Source organism: Orussus abietinus, unplaced genomic scaffold (assembly GCF_000612105.2).
Source record: "Orussus abietinus isolate OABI.00-Male unplaced genomic scaffold, Oabi_2.0 scaffold672, whole genome shotgun sequence".
In the NCBI taxonomy this organism is placed as follows: Eukaryota; Metazoa; Arthropoda; class Insecta; order Hymenoptera; family Orussidae; genus Orussus; species Orussus abietinus.
Genome location: NW_019394815.1, coordinates 7,568 through 28,627, shown reverse-complemented (window position 1 = coordinate 28,627; position 21,060 = coordinate 7,568). Strand labels below are relative to the sequence as shown.

Genomic DNA, 21,060 nt, shown 5'->3' with positions numbered 1-21,060 from the left:
AGAAAGTATGCACCGAGCAGTGTACTAACAATAAATGCATCGAGATCAACTAATTAATTTCTCCTGAAAAGCAATGTATCTGAGATTTCTAATCAGTTCTCCCCGTGAGAATTATTTCCCTCTATTATCACGGAAATCAATCGAATCGTGATGGAAATTCTGCCTATCCGTCATATATACAAGTTCCTCTCCTTCGAGCTGAGAGTATGCACCGAGGTCCATACACACATGCACCTGGTGTACCAACAATGAGTGCACCGAGATCCCCTACACAAACGCATAGCGGCGTCGAGGCCGGGCTCGAAATCGCCTGGGAAAGGAATAAGTGCTTTTTTATTCCCTCTGCCCATTTCCAGATTCGATTGGAATCAGTGACTCCCGACCTCTGCGCCACGAGGAGGGCTCTTTGACGCTCATTTCAGCGAGGGAAATCCTGCCTTCGATTCGGTCGGCTTGTTTATACGCTTATAGGATTGAATCAAGGCCCCCTAAATCGTCGAGAGCGCTCGCGAAAGGCATTTCGAGATGGCGGAATAATTTTCAAGAGCAATTGGCTGCCTCGATTTATGGAAGACGGTTATCAAATTTTCCCTCCTCGTCATTTATTTCCAAAGGATCAGTTGCACAGAGCTTATCGAAATGAAGAAGACACAGATACGGCGTGCGTTATTATTTTACTAGGAATTTTAGAGACTGTTTAATTTCACATATTCGCCGTCAATATCCTATTTATCATTTAATAAAGCTTCAAAGATAAGATTCCGCACACTTGAATCGAACTTTTGACGACAGGGTGGATAGTAAAAACGCGTGATGATATTTCTCCGATGGTAAATTTATTCATTCCAGGGTATCACTCTTTCATGAGAAAATGCTATGATGTACTATACCAAAAACAAGACCGAAAGCAAGAAAAAAAAAAAAAAGATCAACCATGGTCTTGATAGTGATGGCCAAAATCGGTCTTGATCTTGCAAAATTTGCAAAACCAGGGCCAAAGCGTGACTATCATTGCAGGACTTAGACTAAGAATATGACTCGATCGTGCAAGATCAAGACTCGGGTATGAGAAATCAAGAGCAAGTCTACCATTGTCTTGGACTTACATTTGCTCGTCACTGATAGTTAAGACTTCCTGAAATTCTCGAAGATAGGAGATACCTCTCCATCTAACCTCCCCTGGACCCTATGTGCGTCTCCTTCATTTTGATAAGCTCTATGATAACAATTAATATGCGTGTACTTACTCGGTGTAAAGTTCGCGGGCCTGTTCCCAAAGTCGAGGCAACTTTCGTAGAACTGTCCCAATTTGTAGAAGGCACCGGTCATCTTGCCCGTCTCGTTAGCCAGCATTTCTGAAAAGAGAAAGAAAAAATGATTAGGGTACCTTCTGAGTCTAATCATCCGCGCAATAGTGACTTGGGAGGTATAGCCATTTTTTAATCGCCGCACCGAGAGAAAAATCCAGATTAATTAACTATTTTCTAAGCCGATTTAAAAGTCCCAAAAGGACTTGGATACGCTTTACGGTGAAATTAACTTTCTCACGGAACTAAGAACTATAACGAACATTATTACAGATTATTATTTTAGATAGTAAAAATGGCACATCATTGTTGTCAATCTAACCGATGTATCATTGTAAATTTTACGCGCTCAGATAGTATTCAGATTCTATTAATTAATAACTCGATCTCCGAAAATAATCTTTCGTAATTACTGTTCATCTATTAAAAACTATTTGCAACTACTAATTCATAGTAAATCGAACAATAAATTGCGTTCCTTTAACTGGAATGGGTCTAACGGCGTCGAATTGTTCATTTTACCAGTTCATTATCTCTCAGTGCGTTTCGAATAATTGCCTCCTTGTTCCATTGTCTTTGGGCTGAATATTTGTTTGCAATCCGTCGATAAACTCGCGTGTAAACAACGCTCGATCGAAAATTTGAAACACGTTGAAAGCCCCAACAGGATGAAGTAATCCGGACAACAAGCGGCTTACTCCCCGTAAATCCATAATCGATTGTATTATCAAACTTTACAGCCTACCGAGTAATAAAACTAGCGATAAAAGTCAATGTAAAAAAATGTAAAAAAATGGAAATCATTCCGGAAAAGGACGAAACGCTTCCTCGATAGAAAGTACCTCGGTACAATTTTTTTTTTTTTCTATCAAAAAGAGGAAAGTAAAGCTTTCATCAATTTTCCAGCTACTTGGAGAAGAATCATGAAGTCGGATTCTATTCTGTTAAAAAGAAGAAAAAAAAGGGGGGGAAGGTTACTAAAAAATAAAGTCAGATTTTTTGCATTTTTTTCATTCGTCTGACTCCCAAAAATGACGTCACGAAGAAAGGGAAAGAAAGAAGTTCATTCAGCCAATGGACGGGACACACTTCCCCAACAGAAGGCAGTAAAGTTCCTTTTCGTCACCGTGCAACTTTCCCAGAAACAGAAAACTGAAACTTCCATCGACTTTCGAGTTCCTTCGAGAAAGTAGAAATAGAGTCATGGATTTTATTCGGGCAAAAGGAGGAAAGGCGTCCCCGAAAAAAGGAGTCAGATTTCCTGCATCCTTTCGCGAGTCTCGCTCGCGAAACTATCGTCACAGATTTCATTCAGCCGAAAGACGAGAAAAAGCATTTCGCAATTGTCTGAGAAGATTTCTGCCGCTTCGCGACAATCCCGCGAATGTACACACATAAATAGAAAACTTAAACTTCCGTCAACTTTCCAGCTTCTCGAGGAAAAAAAAAAATAAGAAGAAGGAGTCATAAATTTTGGTCGGCCAAAAGGACGATTCTTGTCCCTGCACGAGAAAACAATCGAGTGAAGTCATCGGCTTATAAATTCAAATGCAAATCGAAGTGTCCAAAATGTTCATCATTTTTCTCTCCGTCAATAACTTGTAAAGATTTTCCAAAGGCAACCAATAAAAACGGGGAACGATTAAACGGCAATGCTTTAATTGTGAGTGAAGTCATCGGCTTATAAATTCAAATGCAAATCGAAGTGTCCAAAATGTTCATCATTTTTCTCTCCGTCAATAACTTGTAAAGATTTTCCAACGGCAACTAATAAAAACGGGGAACGATTAAACGGCAAGGCTTTAATTGTGAGTGAAATCATCGGCTTATAAATACAAATGCAAATCGAAGTGTCCAAAATGTTCATCATTTTTCTCTCCGTCAATAACTTGTAAAGATTTTCCAACGGCAACTAATAAGAACGGGGAACGATTAAACGGCAAGGCTTTAATTGTGAGTGAAGTCATCGGCTTATAAATTCAAATGCAAATTGAAGTCTCCAAAATGTTCATCATTTTTCACACCGTCAATAACTTGTAAAGATTTTCCAACGGCAACCAATAAGAACGGGGAACGATTAGACGGCAAGGCTTTAATTCCCCATTGTAAAGTGCACCGAGGAGGAGTAAAAAGTAAGCAGGAGGAAATGAAATAGTTGGCAAGTGTCGCGATCCCCCATTCCCTGCAATTTACTCGTTTGTTTGCCAAGACAGGGCGATTTGCGAGACTCTTTGACGTTATGAATGGCACCTCGCCAGTTAAGCTGTTTTCTATACCGGCCGGCAACTTTTCACCGGTGCGAACTGAAAATAAACCTGGAAGCAAGAGGCAAATGGAACAAAAGTGGAAACAACAATCGGTCGAGCCCCCTTCCGTCCTTTGCCGTGCAATTTATTCGCCCGCTCGCTAAATCTCGGCATACCGTTCGCGAGGACATTTGCAACTACGAAAGCCATTTTATCGCCATTAAATTCATACTTTGTATCAATCGTCGATTCTTCAGGCGACACGCTCCGAATCGAAGGATAAGCGTATAAATAAAATCCGTACGTACTCGCGGTATTTGCAAAAATTGCGCGATACAATGTACTTTTATTATCTGCAGCGAAATTCATTTCGGTAACAGATTCCAACAAATCGTTAGACAGTTTAAGTGATAGGCGTAACATGTAATATTTAAAAAATTATAAGAATAGGTTTCTCGTGCATCTATGCCGGACATTGGACAAAAATGAAATACTAATAACGCGGGAGTCATATGAAATTCGCCTTTGAAATGTCCCACGACTAGAAAGAAGTATTTCTCGTGTCCTTGCACATGTCTTTGCATCAAAAATGATATTTCGTCAAATTAAGAAAAATGATATACCATCAAATTAACAAAAATGAAATACTAATAACGCGCAAATCATATGAAATTCGCTTCTGAAAAATCCCACGACTAGAAAGAAGTATTTCTCGTGTCCTTGCACATGCCCTTTCATCAAAAATGATATTTCATCAAACTAAGAAAAATGATATACCATCAAATTAACAAAAATGAAATACTAATAACGCGCAAATCATATGAAATTCGCTTCTAAAAAATCCCACGACTCGAAAGAAGTATTTCTCGTGTCCATGCATCAAAAATGACATTTCATCAAACTAACAAAAATAAAATAGTAATAATGCTGAGATCATATGAAATTCGCCTTTGAACTGTCCCACGACTCAAAAAAAGTATTTCTCGTGTCCATGCATCAAAAATGACATTTCATCAAACTAACAAAAATAAAATACTAATAATGCGGAGATCATATGAAATTCGCCTTTTAACTGTTCCAGGACTCGAAAGACGTATTTCCCGTGTCCTTGCACCCGCTCATGCGCATTTCGCAAAGGCCGACAATTTTTCATTGACCCGCCGACAAGCGACAGGGTCATCGGCGGAGCTCTTTGCTCCGTGAATGGCACTTCTCTACTGGAGTTCCTTTTTGTGTCAGGCTGCAAACCTTCCCCGAAGCCGAACGATCGGCCCTGTATGTGGAGCAACAGTCGCAGGACAGGGGTGCATGGCACGCTTTTCCGTCTGCATATATCGATTGACTGTGAATTATTTATACCCTCGCTTGGTCCGCCGATACTGGCCAGTGTCCACGAACACGTAGGACCCCCCATTTTCCCCGACTTACGTATGCACATCGGAAGTCGATGCATCTCACTTCTCTCCGTCAACCCTTTCAAATGCTCCCCCCAGTCCTGGATTAAATCCCCCAGAATTTAATTTCCGGCCCCTTCGCTCATCGTCTAAAGAATTTTCCCCTATTTTACGAATCTTTCATGTCCGCCAAAAATCTTTCACCCTTAACCCTTTTTAATTATGGCGAAGTCGTACGGTGCGATGCACCTGTACGTACAGCTCGGCCGCGGAGGGTTAATATTTCACATTTCATATTTCATATGAATACGATATTCATTTGTCGTTTTGAATACATGGGAACGAAGGGGGCCCACCATACTGGCGTTTCGTAATTAAGGGGTTAATTAATAGAAACAAGGGGGGGAAAAAAAATCCCCCGAGTACGCGCAATTCTCCTTTCACAGATTCCTGCTTCATGAGTTTTGATTTTAATTAACTTTCTGACGTACGCGCGGATAAACATTTCGTTGAATCGATATCATATTGTTATGGCTCGGCCATAGAATTATTATACAGAGAACCGAATACAATTGGTAGGCAAGATGGAATTTATCGGTTAATAACTTTTCTCGCTGATTACGGTCAAGTATTGTGGGAGAATGAATTATGTCATAAATTGTTATGTGACGTGACGTAGGGTTAAAAAATGGACTCCTCGTGTCCTTTGTTCTTCGGGAAGGGTCTAAAGTATTTCGGGAAGGTATTTCTACTTCTTCTCGGATTAGACGTGTAACTCCCATTCATTGGCGTGCACTCCGGTTGTGCACTTCGAAGAGTACATGCACTTCGAAGTACATGCCCTCCGATGTACATGCACTCCGATGTACATGCACTCCGGTTTCGAGGCGTCCCATCGACCGGCGACAAACCGACCAGCGAGGAGATGAACAGTGCACGGTTTTCGGGAAAAAAAATGCGACACAACAATGCAGATCCATTAACAAATGACCAGAAAACGGGAAAACAACCAAACAAAGTATTCGCTTGTACTCGAAGTTAAGTCGGAAAAAACGAATTCTCTCCTTTTACATATTGCTTTTTCCACGATTCTTTTGGATACAAATATTGAAGGACTTTCGGACAGATTTCAGAAGTTCCAAAACTTATGAAGAATTGACGAAATATGAACGCTAAAAAATGAAAAACTGCAATAAAAACGTACTCGAACAGGGGAAAATTCAGAAGTGGAAATTTTTGAGAAACAGGGAAGAATTCTTACATGTCCCTAAGGAGGAACGCGATGCTCCTGAGATTTCATAAAAAAAAAATTCTTTCATAGCCCAGACTAGAATCAAAATCACATTTTTTTTTTCTTATGAAAAATTAAATTTCACGAGAATCGCGTTATTCTCAGGGCCTCCGTAATCTCGTGATGGAGGTTCAAATGATGAGGTGCACCCAATTAGAAGAAAATTCTTATCAATATTTAAACCTTTTGGGATGTGTATATGAACACTTTCATATCACCTTAAACGTACGGGGCATAAAAATGGACTCTCCTCTCGACATATCAGCTTTAAGCCGCCCTTTACGCCCGAGGTGGGAGAAACACATGGGAAACACCCAACAAACAAGCTGATCAAGCTTGGCCAAAGTTTCGAGACTTGAGACAAGTCCTTTGAGTCCTGTAAATCAGAGAAAACACCGAGCCTCGCACATAGGGCACTCCACCGCCACATTACAGCAAATTAGGTGCGCCTTTGCGAAATCAATCCCACAACTGCAGGACATCAGCATAAAATTGAATCCGTCCGTCAAAAGTTACAACGTAACAAAGTAGACATTATGACATTTCACGTGTCTCTTTATGTTAAGTTCGTCCTTTTTCTCAACTTAGAGCACGTGATAGGTCTCGTTTACGGAACTTTTTTCTAAACAGGATGCATCGAATCGCTTGAAATTTCACCACATGAATATAAAGGCCCTAAAAAAGGTCCTGACACCCGTGAGATTTCACGTTTCTAATTTATAACATTTCTCTAATTTTTCTTATAAAAAATTAAAGACTCGGGAGTGTCGGGACCTTCATGATTACGTGGCAAAGTGTTAAACAACTCGGAACATCCCTTTTGGAGAAAAGCTCCATAAAGAAGACCCCGCAAACGCCGCTTTCATATCACCTTAAAAATAATGTCCAACACAATTTTACTATCTTCATACTCTTTGGCACGCGTTTTATCGCACTTCAAGAAAGGCGTCGTAAAGATAGTTTTGCCGTTGCTATTCACGAATACGAAATGTGCGTACGTGTGCGTAGCAACGTAAGATGGCCGCTGATGTCTCTTGTCCATCTCAAACTTTAGTCGCCTTGTCTAAAACCTAACTTTATGCCCCATCCGTTTTTTTTTTATAGATCCTTATGTCAAAATGGCTCCGTGTTCAAAGGGTTAAATGTATTCTCAGGATTGTTTTCACGAAACCGAAATTTCACGCTTCTAGATACACGCAGAAAAGATATGCATTTATTTTAAATCTTTTCTATTTGAAGAAAATTATTTCAGGTATCGCAGAGGATATTGTATTAGGTGCAAGAAATTATCTCCCAATAAATTGGACCACTCCGTTTCTCCATGTTTGCGATAAGCCAGTGGGAATCAATCGATATAATTTGGCCTTAACCCTCTAGCTACTAAAAGCGCCTAAAGGCGCCCGACGTTTGGTCCAGTATTGCCTGCACGGTCGGACGAATTTCGCCCATACGTCGAAATCACTCCGTGTTCGAAGGGTTAAATGTATTCTCAGGATTGTTTTCACGCTTCTAGATACACGGAGAAAGAAAATGCATTTATTTTAAATCTTTTCTATTTGAAGAAAATTATTTCAGGTATCGCAGAGGGTACTGTATTAGGTGCAAGAAATTATCTCCCAACAAATTGGACCACTCCGTTACAGATGGAGATGGGTAACTAAACCAGCGTCTAGTTCTACCTATCTCTCCATGTTTGCGATAAGCCAGTGGGAATCTATCGATATAATTTGGCTCCGTTTTGCCGCAGAAGCGTCGAGTTTCGAACTGCTGTCGGATTTACTGGATTGGAAGTACTTCCATAATTTAGTCTGGGAACTTTGCTCGTGCCAGGCCGATTCGTTTGTTGGTTGTGTGGGTGTTCCAGGGTGTTTCGCCTGATAACCCGCCCTTTAAGGTAGCGAAGGGTTAACTTAAAGCCGACATCACCCTCCGATTCCCGAATACCCTGACCGGGTCAACATCTCAAGCAAAAAGATTGATAAAAAAAAAAAGAAAATCTCCGGGAAATGGATCCTTATCGCTCGACGACTTATTTCACCGGATATAAGCACCAGGCGCGGTTACTTGGATTTTTTTTCCTTTTTTCTTTTTTCTTTTTTCTCTTTACGTCGCAACTTTCCAAGGAACTTTCAAGCGAGAAAGTAAACGCGAAGTACCCACTTGCAGTAGGAACCGCGTACTTTCGCGAGTGACTCCCTTTCGTTATTAGACTGCTTTCATCGTCAGGTAGGAGGTGAAATTTTCGAAATTTCGAAAAGCGAGTCGAGGAAGTTCGTCCCGAGCGAAAACTCGAAATAGCTCCTTATTTTAATTCCGCTCTTAATCTTGCTCTTCGACAAAGGGATCGGAACTTCAACTTTGCGGTGAAGTTCGGACGAAAGAGGAATTGAAGGAAAAGACACCGAAGGGAAATTGAGAAAGCCTGAAAAAGAAGGTGAAGCCCCGCGTTTTTTTTCCAAAATGTCCGCGCAGGACTCGGAGGTATTAGTACAGAAGAATAATTGAAATGGTTTCGTTAGTAATTCCGTGAGAACAGAAATTTACTTTCGCTACATGTGTTTCAGAAGACAGTAATTCGAATCGAGGTTAAGAGATAAAGAGCCCTTTAAGGCTACTTTTATCGTAAGATAGGAAGAGAAATTTTCGAAATTTCGAAAAGCGAGTCGGGGAAGTTCGTCCCGAGCAATTACTCGTTGATAAAGCTCGAAACAGCTGTTTAATTAAATGCCGCTCTTAATCTTGGCCTTCGACAAAGGGATCGGAACTTCACTTTTGCGGTGAAGTATGGACGAAGAAAAAGAAATTGAACGAAAAGAAAAGTCATCGAAGTGAAAACGAGGAGAGGCTTGAGAAGAGTTGGATGTCGCACCGTGTCTTTATCAAAATGTCCACGCAAGACACGGAGTGATGAAAGAAGACAAGGAATAATTACAAAGGCCTCACCGATAATTCCGTAAAAAAAAAAAAAAAGCAGAAATCTCCTTTCGCTCCATTCTATTAAAAATGGGGGAAAAAAAGGCGATTCGTACCGAGAACAAGGTCTGTCATCAGGAGAAAGTCTCGACGTCCATTTTTCTATACCACTACTCTGGACTCGGTCGTGTCTCTGATCTTTAATTTGACTTTTACGGGGGATAATTTGTAGCAGGGGATATATCCACTTTCAATCTGACGAAGCTTCAGATCTCGCTGCAATTAGAAGAGCCCCAAAGGATGTCGGGGGCGGCTTCGCTTCGAAATAGTCCGAATCAACTTCCAGGAGTCAAAAGACCTGGTGGGAATCGAAGAAATGCCTAATAAACTTTACTTTTCGTTCTAAGATAAATAAATTGCAAATCGCTACATAATTTATAATAAATAATAATCGTACAACTTTCAGAGATCACATGCAAAATTAAAACGCTAAATCGTTCTATACGCGAAGAAAATGTATCGATCATTATTTCTATTTATATTACATTCAGATCTTGGGACAAACTTTCTAATTTCCCGTTTTTCGGTCTTTTCAATTTTCAAATCTGCCGCCGAATTCATGACACACTTTTTATGATTACATTCTATATATGCACATTCTATATATCATGCTTTATATCACGTTTTCCTTTTCGTACCTTAAGGGGATGTGAAAGTGGCATCCGAAAGCTCAATCGTTAATAAAACTTTTCTACGTTCTGGGTGTTTCAAATCGTTTCATACTTTAAAACGTGAATATGGAGACCCTAAGATAGGTCCTGAAACTCGCGAAATTTCATTTTTTACAAACCATTTTTAAAATACCTATAAACAAATTTGAAAAAGAATTGAAATTTCACGAGTCTCAGGACCTTCCTTACACTCTCCCTATTCACGTTGTAAAGTTTCAAACCAATCGGTAAATCGCGTAGGGAGAAAAGTTTTATAAACAAAACCTCTCCGACGCCACATTCACATCACCTTAATGGCCGCTTTACAACCCCTAACCTAAATATGCAAATAAGTTCGAATCGGCAGAGAAGGTTACCCCGAGAGGTCGAAGGGCGTAAAGGGACTCGGGGATGCAGGGCAGATCCTCCTAGGGATTTACGAGCCGGGACATCAGCTTGCACAGCAGTTACCCCGAGAGTTCTTCGGGGTAGCCAGTCGTCAAGGAAGACATTCGCGGTGACGGGGGGTCGATTTACTTATTTTCCCGCGACCCCTCGGCGAAAACGGATCGACGCGATGCTGTTCCCAATTTCGGCGAAGGACACGCGAAATTGAATCCCTCCCTTTCCCAGGGATAAACCGCAACCGCGAAGCCAAGCTCTCCTCTCCGGATCAAAGGACCGACCGACGGGAAATTTCCTCCCCCTTTTCCGGGGCCAAATATTTTTTTCCCCCACTTGTCGATTTTCGAAACGTAACCCCACGCGCAATTTTTCCCCCCCACTTGTCGATCTTCGAAGTGCAATCCCACGCGGAAAAGTGCACGATATAGTTTGTCGAAAACCGATGCGCATTTTTTTTTTTCTTTTTTTTAACAGATCCACAACTTTTGCATAAAGCTCTCTTGCATATGATTAATATTCTGCAAGGTGAAACGAATGAAATTTCGAGCCCCGACGGATTGGCCCTTTGAAGGGCCTGACGCCAAAAAAGTTTTGTTGCTGTTGATCTTCAAAGTGCAATCCCACGCGGAAAAGTGCACGATATAGTTTGTCGAAAACCGATGCGCATATTTTTTTTTTAACAGATCCACAAATTTTGTATAAAGCTCTCTTGCATATGATTAATATTCTGCAAGGTGAAACGAATGAAATTTCGAGCCCGACGGATTGGCCCTTTGAAGGGCCTGACGCCGAAAAAGTTTTGTTGCTGTTGATCTTCAAAGTGCAATCCCACGTGCAGCGCACGCGGAAAAGTGCACGATATAGTTTGTCGAAAACCGATGCGCATATTTTTTTTTTTTCAGATCTACAAATTTTGTATAAAGCTCTCTTGCATATGATTAATATTCTGCATATTTTTTTGTATATTTTTTCAATTCTTGCATTTTTTTTTTTCGACAGATCCACAACTTTTGTATAAAGTTCTCTTGCATATGATTAATATTCAAGGTGAACCGACTGAAATTTCGAGCCCCGACGGATTGGCCCTTTGGAGGGCCTGGCGCCAAAAAATGTCATTGCTGTTGAGAGCGAGTACGAGACAGAGACCCGATTTTCAGATAATTCATTCGCAACCTCACCAGAGGGTCGGAACATTAATTGCCAGGATATTGTTTGAGACTTATGTCATTAAAGATAACGTCACAACATATCGTCTCAGTCGAGTGATCATTTTTTCTCAGAGTAATATCAGAGGATAAACGAGATGGATGCTAAAAAATCGGATGCTCGAAGAATCCTAGAAGACGAGGTTGAATAAAAAAAAAAAATGGAGGAGCTACGACGTGTCGAGTACGTAGCGTAATCACGGGTCACTATGCTTGGTCCGTCAACTCGAGCGTGATAAGAGGCTTAGGAAAGATGGATCGTTGTCGTCGGCCCGACACTCGTAGTCATCGTTGTCACCCTTTATCGTCTTTATCGCCGTCGTGGCGGGTATCGCCACGAGTAGTCGTAGTTGCGGCTCTGGGCGAACTTGACCCATTAAAAAGGCCAGGGGATTAATCGAGTTTGCACGAAAGGGTTGTAACCCGTTTTTCTCCTTACGTAAATCTCCCGGTCTAAGGCTTCGCCGACGTCGTCCCGCCTAACTAAAGACAGACGTACACAGCCGATTACATTGTCGATACCTTCGGACGGGTTTCCATTTTCGGGATTAGAACGCGGAAGGTGATCGTACTCGATCACTTGACGGAGGATCGATCGACGGAATCGACCAGAGGTAGAGATAACACACGGGAACTGACCGAGGGGGAGACTCGTCAAAGGGCCGACCTGAGAGAGAATTGACCAAAGAGGGAGAATTGACCGGAGGATTGATCAAAGAGGAAGACCCGATCAGGGGGGAAATTGACCGAAGAGGGCGAACCGATTAAACGGGAAGAACTGACCAAAGAAAGGCGAAACAATTACGCGCCTCCGGGGCCTTGGCAATGTCTCTCTGAAATTAATGAATACCGACTAAACGGGGAAAATTCATCAAACAGAGGAAGAATCATGTTTGTAGCATCTTTAGTACTCAATCGATGGATAATGACCCAAAGAAGGAGAATTGACCGGACGGGGAGAGAACTGATCAAAGAGGAAGACCCGACCAGGGGGAAAATTGACCGAAGAGGGCGAATCGATTAAACGGGAAGAACTGACCAAAGGAGGGCGAAACAATTACGTGCCTCCGGTGCCTTGGCAATGTCTCTCTGATATTAATTAATACCGACTAAACGGGAGAAGTTCATCAAACAGAGGAAAAATCATTTTTATAGCATCTTTAGTACTCAATCGATGGATAATGACCCAAAGAGGGAGAATTTTGATAATGTCTCTCTGAAATTAATTAATACCGACTAAACGGGAGCAGTTCATCAAACAGAGGAAGAATCATGTTTGTAGCATCTTTAGTACTGAATCGATGGATAATGACCCGAAGAGGGAGAATTGACTGAACGGGGAGAGGATTGGTCAAAGAGGAAGACCCGACCAGGGGGAAAATTGACCGAAGAGGGCGAACCGATTAAACGGGAAAAACTGACCAAAGGAGGGCGAAACAATTACGTGCCTTCAGAGCCTTGGTTACAGGTATGTCTCTCTGAAACTAATTAATACCGACTAAACGGGGGAAATTCATCAAACAGAGGAAGAATCATGTTTATAGCATCTTTCGTACTCAATCGATGGATAATGACCCGAGAAAAGGTTAATCGATGGGATGGTCAGGCGACTTGATAACGACAAATCGGAGTAAAAGATCGACGTAAAGGTAAAGCCAGCCGAATGTTTCTTGTAGATCGTTCAAATTAGATCGATGTCTAGGAGAGGGTGACACGATGGACGTAAACCACAAGTCTTCGACGGATTAAACGGCGAAATCGGCAGTGTCGAGCCGATGATCGCCGCCCATAAAGCACAAACTCGCGGTAAATCTCGTTACTTCAGAGCCCCGAGTTGATCCGCGATTTAACGCTCCTCGGAAGAAACTTCGGTATCGGTTGCTTCGTCCCTTTAACGATCACGTGGAGCCTGAGTACCGGAAAGGGGGCTCAAGACCTAATCCCACGGGATACGCGATTTACACCCCTAACGCCTGGTATTTTAGTTATTAAAAGTTATTAAAAGTTTAAAAGAACACATATGTAAACGGTCTTTCCTCCCAGAAGAAACTTTGATACCGACTGTTTCCTCTTTTTAACGATAATAACCCCACCTACTAGCATATAAGACTCAAAACCTAGTACCACTGAATACGCAATTTAATCCTCAACTGTCCAATATGTTTAATTATCCAAAATAATTTAAGCTATAAAAGAGCACGTACATTCAAACAATTTTTCCTCCTAAATGAAATTTCAGTACCGTATTGTTTCCTTTCCTTAACCTCTACCACGGATCCCGAGTACCGGAAAAGGATACGAAACCTAATACCCCCGGATACGCGATTTATTCTCTTAATGCCTACCATTTAGCAAAGTAAGCCAAACCCCGAAAGAGCATACATGAGTAAACGTTCCATTAATCCCCCAAAGCTTTCCAATAATATTCTACACCCTAGACGCGTCCGCTGCAGTTTCCGGCGATGCATTCGCAACATCCCCAAGAAGGAAGTGTTGCAAATTTCACATCCATAAAGTGAACAAACCATTTAAGCCACCTTTCCCTACCATATTTCGCAATTGAACTCTGCCATAACACGACCGATGGGGTCAATTTTGACAGGGGTTTAATTTTATTAGTTGGCTTCCTTCCGTTCCTCTCTGGAAGCGCCGCAATGGCGCCGGCCCGTTCTTTAAGCTTCCACTTTAAAAGGGTCCTCCCCCCGTCCGGAAATATCCTTATCCTGCCGAGTGGACGACCCGTTCCAATCGACCCTCAGGGCAAAAGGTAACCTACGACCTAGGTACTCGATTTGCAGAAATAACACCCCTTAATGCGGCGCCTTCCCACTTGGCAGGGCCGCTCTCTGCAGCCCCGGGAATTGATTAACGTAGCTGCGCTATTTGCGCGAAGAAACGACTCGTGATATTTTACGGGATCACGTGATCCATCCTACCCTCCGTTCTCCCTGATTTTACCCATTTCACCTCGGCGAAACGAACGGCCCGGCGCTCAAGATTTGCTAATGCCACGGAAGAACGGCGAGCTTCGACTCTGCGTGATCCGGAATTGCCCTACTCAGAAGAAGAAGAAGAGAAACGGAGGCAGGCGGCGAATATACCCGCAATCAAGCTTTTCTATACCTCTTCGGTGCAATTTCGGAAGTAGCAGACCCTGCACGGACCCGCTGTGAACGTCTAATACCTTTCTAATGTTATTTCAGAACGAACGGGCCCGGTATCATTTTCCCCTACACCTATAATAATTAACAATTGCATTTTCGCAATTTTTCTGAATCCTTTATGGGTTACTCTACTCAAAAAAAAAGAACAATAGCGAACGCAGCCGGCGAAAGTGCACTCTCTCAAGCTTTTCTGTGCTTTTTTGGTACAATTTCGGAATTAACAGGCCCTTTACATATTCCTCTACACCTATAATAATTAACAATTGCATTTTCGCAATTTTACCGAATCCTTTGTGGGTTACTCTACTAAAAAAAAAGAACAATAGCGAACACAGCCGGGGAATGTGCACGCTCGCAAACTTTTATGTACCTTTTTGGTACAATTTCGGAATTAACACAGGCCCTTTACATTTCCCCCTACACCTATAATAATTAACAATTGCATTTTCGCAATTTTTCCAAATCCTTTGTGGGTTACTCTATTAAAAAAAAAAGAACAATAGCGAACGCAGCCGACGAAAGTGCACTCTCGCAAGCTTTTCTGAACCTTTTTGGTACAATTTCGGAATTAACAGGCCCTTTACATTTTCCCATACACCTATAATAATTAACAATTGCATTTTCGCAATTTTTGCCGAATCCTTCGCGGGTTACTCTACTCAAAAGACGAACATAAACCAATAAAGTTGCAAAACGTACCCGCTCTCTCAGGCGTTTCTATGCGTTTTTTGCTGCAATTTGTGACAAAGGACAAAGGAAAGGATACAAATTTGCTGCAAAGGATCAGAGCCCCTGTACACATTCCCTTATCCCTATAAAACCTAACAATTACATTTCATATAATTTCTTGCGCCGTTCACATCATCGTAACGTCACGGAAATGTAATACAGCTCCCGTTAAACTTGCCATAAATTCTTATTTCATAAATGTCGGTCATGTCATAACTGGCTCATGCCTCGAGTCTACCAAAGTAACGCCGCAAATCATCCGTATAAAGTCCGACTTACTTTGAATTTCCTCGTCCACTTGTGTCTGCAACATGCCGAAGCTCGAGCTGGGCTGATACGGTTTCCAGTCCCGGAAACCTCCGCAAGCGAATTGGTAGAAGTCCTTGCAGGGATCTACTCCCCTCTTCAAGGATGCCAGCATCCTTCGCGAAGCCTCGTAACAGGCCTTTGTCTCGCAAACACCCTCCGACCCGTCTTGCTCCCTGATGCAGGCTTCATCCTGAAATACAAAATGTATGGAACCACTGAGAGATTGTATATATTTCCTAAGAACGGGAAATTCGAGCGTCTTTCGAGAGAACGAAGATAACTCCGCGATACCGTAACTCCTATCAGGTGAAAAACGATACCAAACGATACCGATCGATCTAACCCCCCCCCCTCGATTTAAGCGGCACTTTTTTTTTACACAATTAATTTTAACACAATTTACGCGATTATTTATTTTAACTATTTCTTCCGTCGAGATATTTAATATAAATACGCTTTTTCCGTAAACCTCCTTCCTTCTTTAACCCTTTGAACACGGAGCCTTTTCGACATATGGGCGAAATTCGTCTGACCGTGCAGGCAATATTGGACCAAACGTACGGTGACTATAGTCACCCCTCGTAGCGAAAGGGTTAAGATTACCTTTAATTTCACGTGATAGACTACAATGAGATTCGGTGACATGTGACAGTCGGTCATAAAATGATCTCTCGGTGATATCGGACACTAACACGTGTTATGGAAATTATTGAAAAAAAAAGTATCCTTTTTGGATCTTCTCCGACATGAATGGAAATTTTTTTTCGTGAAAATGAAATTTCACGAGCAGCGGGTTCTCCCTTAGAGCCTCCATAATCACGTGTTAAGGTTTCAGATAATTCGGTGCACCCAGTTTGAAGAAAAGTTTCATAAATATGTTGATCTTTCGGTACGTATATATATATATATCACAGTTTCATATCACCTTAAGATCCTGAATTTCCTTAGTGAATACGTAACTAGACCCTCTAAATTATGTTTTATTGCAGTGATTCAATTTAGGGGGCTCAGTCCAAATTAGGCAACTTTCCCCATAATACGTATAACAAGTTGTTCCGGTAAATATCTATAAATCATTTCTGCGTGATTAATACGTACAAGGTATCCGGCATAACGCACGCCAAGTATGCATTTTCCGTGGAACGACTATTTTATCCGGCATTGCGTGTTCCCCGACGATAAAGGTATATAAATGAATTTCCGTCGAATCACGAAACTCGGCATAATAGAAATACCGAGTACGTCGATTTTTTAAAGAGGTTCGAGGGTGCAATTATATTATCAGCTCGTATCCATGTCATCTACGAAATTCTTATGAAAACTTTTATAAAGACAAGTTTTATAAATATATTAACGTTTTATAGATATTAAATTAAATCTAAGAAAAATATTAAAACACTGTCTTGCAGAGCAAAAACCTCTCTTTAAAATAACATATAACATTATGTTAAAGCATTTAATTTCTGCGCGCATTTTTATATTTGAAAAAGTGCGCAATCACTTATGCATCAACCCAATGGAATGACCCTTTCATATCACCTTAAGTTACGCAAGTTCAAAGTAGGCCTAAAATTAGCCTTAATTCGTATTCAGTCGGACGTGCAAGGACGAAATTAGAAGTTGACGGGTGGAAAAAGTTCTTACTTGGGCGACGTAGGTTGAGAGAAGAGGCTTAAATCAGGCTTTGCCTACGGTAAAGAAGGACTGATAAGGCGTAAATTATGAAACGGCTAATTTCCCATGAACTGCCAAAAACTCGTCGACGCCTTGGCAAGGGCGGCGTAGGAAGACAAATGACCGGCAAACTTCCCCGTGGAAGTTGTCAATTTCCCCTGGCGGGAAATTTCCGCGAAGCTTTCGGTCAATTACAGCGAGCGGAATCCCCATACGTCAACAAAGCGCGCACACATCAACATACTAGTATGTATGTGCGCCTAAGGTGCGCCATAAATCACCGAAGGAGCACCTGCGATCGTCAGAATATATTGCGTCCATGCTCTTATCCAAACAGCCTTCTATAGGCGGATTCTACGATCACAGATCGGTCGCTATAGACCCTTAAGGTGATATGAAAGTATGATATATGCGTACCAAAAAGTCGAAATATTTATTAAATTTTTTTCCAAACGATCACAGATTGGACGCTATAGACCCATAAAGTGATATGAAAGTGTGATATATGCGTACCAAAAAGTCGAAATATTTATTAAATTTTTTTCCAAACGATCACAGATCGGTCGCTATAGACCCTTAAGGTGATATGAAAGTGTGATATATGCGTACCAAAAAGTCGAAATATTTATTAATTTTTTTTTTACTTTTTGGTACATATATACAACATACCTTTCATATCAATGTGATATGAAAGCGTCATTCTATATATATCAAAACGAGAAAATAAAATATTAAAATAATATTGAGAGACGCAAGAATTCAAATTTCACGAGCATCGCGTTCTTCCTTAGGGCGTCCATAATCCCTTTCCGAAGTTTTAAAGGATACTGCGCCCCCAGTTTTGAGGATAGTAATAAATTGTTTTACTTTATATATACATGTAGAGTGGCCCTTTAATATCACCTTAAAATAGGCGAGACGAGGATTCCCACGGAAAGGCAGATAAAAAGGTCGGAACGAAGGTTGAAGCCCTGACCTGAAGTAAGGTTGACATTTGCCTCGAAACCTTGCCTTGAAGTACGGCTTCAGTGTACGCGAGTCCCTGTTACGATACGAAACGGAAACGAGGAAGACATTTCCTCGGTTCTGGAAAAACGCTCTCCCGTGTGAGGAAAAGAAAAAAAAATATTTTCACGGCGGAAAGTATTTCGTAACACCGCTGAATAAATTGGGGAACTTCCCGGCGATGTGTTAAACTCGATCACGAGTCGTCCCCCTGCCTAAGGTGATAAGGTGATAAGATGAAAGATGAAAGGGTCATTCTATATATACAAAACGTCAAAATATTTGATTATATATTATATACAACAAAAATTAATTTTTCACCCTTACATTATATATTCACTGTTTATGCGTATAAAACGTGTATTCCACTATTCTGCGATTATTGAGAATGTACGTTCATAGCAACAAATAAAAAATCACATCGCACCAAATCAACATTTCCAATAAGTATGTATTAAATATTGAGAAAAAATTAATTTCGATTTTTTAAATTAGAATCGATTTTTTAAAAGAAATCCGTGTTTTCGTTTCCTCGTCAATTTGACAGTTGCTCGTAGAAACAGGTATATAAAAAGACGCCCGTAAACCTAGTGTTAAAGTCAGTCTCGAGATATAAGAAACAGTGCTTACCAGTGGTGCGCAGTCACGCGGCTGATCGCCCTCCGGCAGGGTGGTGATGAGGAAGAGGACGGGGCTGGTGACGAGCAGACTGGTGACGAGCAGCATGGCGAAAGTGAGGAGAGCCTTGTGCACGGCCTTGCTGCGCCGTAGCCAGTAGCAAGGGACGCAGCATATCCACGTGCCGCCCTGCAGAGGCCTCTCCACGTGCACCATGGGCTCCTCGGCGATGCCGGCCGGGTCGTCGCCGCTGACGCTGCCGCCGCCGGGGGTCGAGGAGTGCTGCGCCTGCGCCTGGGCCTGGGCCTGGGCCTGGGGTTGCGCCGCCCCATGAGGGCCGCCGCCTCCGGGAGCGCACAGTGTGCGGGGACTCAAGGGTAGTCGGACACTGGCCTCGCCGCGGGCGCGACCGCCGCGGGCCCCCCGGCCCCCGTAACCCCGGCTCACCGTGCACAGAGCCACATTTGCGGGGGTCGGCCGAACTGTCCGCCAATCAGGGGGCGCGAACGCGTCCGCGAGCGCCGGGAGTCACGCGCAGAGTGGCGAGCCCGCCGACCGCGGCCCGTTAGGTGGCATCAGCGCTCCCCCCTCCCCGCGGCCCCCTGATATCCCAAAGTTCAAATTCGAACTACCTGGCGCCTGGAATCACGTTTTCACGAGGGAAGGTCAACGGAAGGTCGAGATTACTCTCCGGTCCGTCTCTCGGATTCTTGCCGCGGTTCTTCACGCTTTGTTCGTAAATAAAGTTAGACTTCCATGCTACACCCAGAATAACGTTTGGATGAGTTAAGGTGATATGAAAGTGTGATATATGCGTAAGAAAATGTGAAATTATTTAGATAACTTTTCTCTCCAAACTGGGGAAGTCGAATTATATGAAACTTTAACGCGTGATTATGGGGAACCTAAGGAATAACGCGGTGTTCGTGAAGTTTCATTTTTGGTAAAAAATTCTGCATTCATCGAGGGCGAGAACGATGAAGAGATTTTTTTTTTCGAAAAATTAAATTTCATGGCAGCCTGTTTTTTTCTTAGGGTGACCATAATCACGTGTTCAAGTTTTAGATCATTTGGTGCACCCAGTTTCATTTCATTTTTCATGAAAAATTTATTTACAATTCCGTTAGATGGTAATGAGTTTTTCGTTTAACGTGTTTGCTAAATCGAGTCCAATTTAAATAATAATTAAGCATCGACAAAAAGTTGTCGAAAGTATTTAACGAGTGACGTACACTTAATGCGGAAAATATCTAATCATTTTAATGGAAAGTTCAGCGTGAGATAAATGCGCCCCATTTTCCTTAAGATCAACAAATCAAGGACGCTGTTAACGCGGCTGTAATCAAACTTAGTAAACAAGGGAGGACGGAATTACACGTTGAATAAAATGTTTCTCATTCCTCGTGAAAGATTGTGCGAAAAGTCCGGAAATTCATAACTCCGCCGTCGTAAGACACTCAAGGGCTCTCTTGGAGAAAATTAAATTTAACAGACTACGCTCAGGCAGCCATTTTGTTAATTCTACGATTTAAGAGGACCTGACAATACGGAGACCGCGTACTCGAAAACGGGTAACTAAATAAGCCAATTTAAACCTCGGAAAGTCATACCGGGTATTTAAATTATTAATGTATTACGTATATAAGTATTGTAAATAAAATAATGTATTAAAAATGGAAGGTGATAATCGCGAGGGAATCTTTATCCGCGCGCGTTAGGAAACCTCCGGGAAGAAATGTTCATCACATTAATGGGAAAAAAAAACTTACGCCCCCGGGATTCGAGTCCGAAAAGCAGAGAGTGTTAAAAGCTTTTCCAAATCACGGAGAAAGCGGGTGGAAAAAATTGGGAATTCGACCGGGTGCGTGAAATCTCTCTAGTTCGTCGCGAATGGCGCCACTGTCGCGTAAGAATTTCCACGGCCCGAGACAATTCTCTCAACTCTTCGATTTATCGCGGCACTTTCAATTTGACGAATCGATGCTAACGAATTCTACGAATTCCGGAATTCAATATCCACCGTGAGGGAGCTTTTGGCGATTTTTACATTTTATTCACGGACGTGAATATGTATGCACCCCTCACACTGA

The 21,060-nt window shown here is 42.0% G+C and overlaps 1 protein-coding gene across 1 annotated transcript; it reads right to left on the bottom strand.

Moving 5' to 3' along the window:
* Window positions 1-1,247: 1,247 nt before the first annotated feature.
* LOC111673858 (endothelin-converting enzyme 2) lies at window positions 1,248-19,469 on the bottom strand (the record flags this gene model as incomplete). Its single annotated transcript, XM_023433308.1, has 3 exons — window positions 18,983-19,469; window positions 15,644-15,863; window positions 1,248-1,355 (listed from the first exon to the last, which is right to left on the bottom strand). Coding segments are annotated over exons 1-3 (532 nt in total), but the record flags the coding sequence as incomplete, so codon positions are not given.
* Window positions 19,470-21,060: the final 1,591 nt, after the last annotated feature.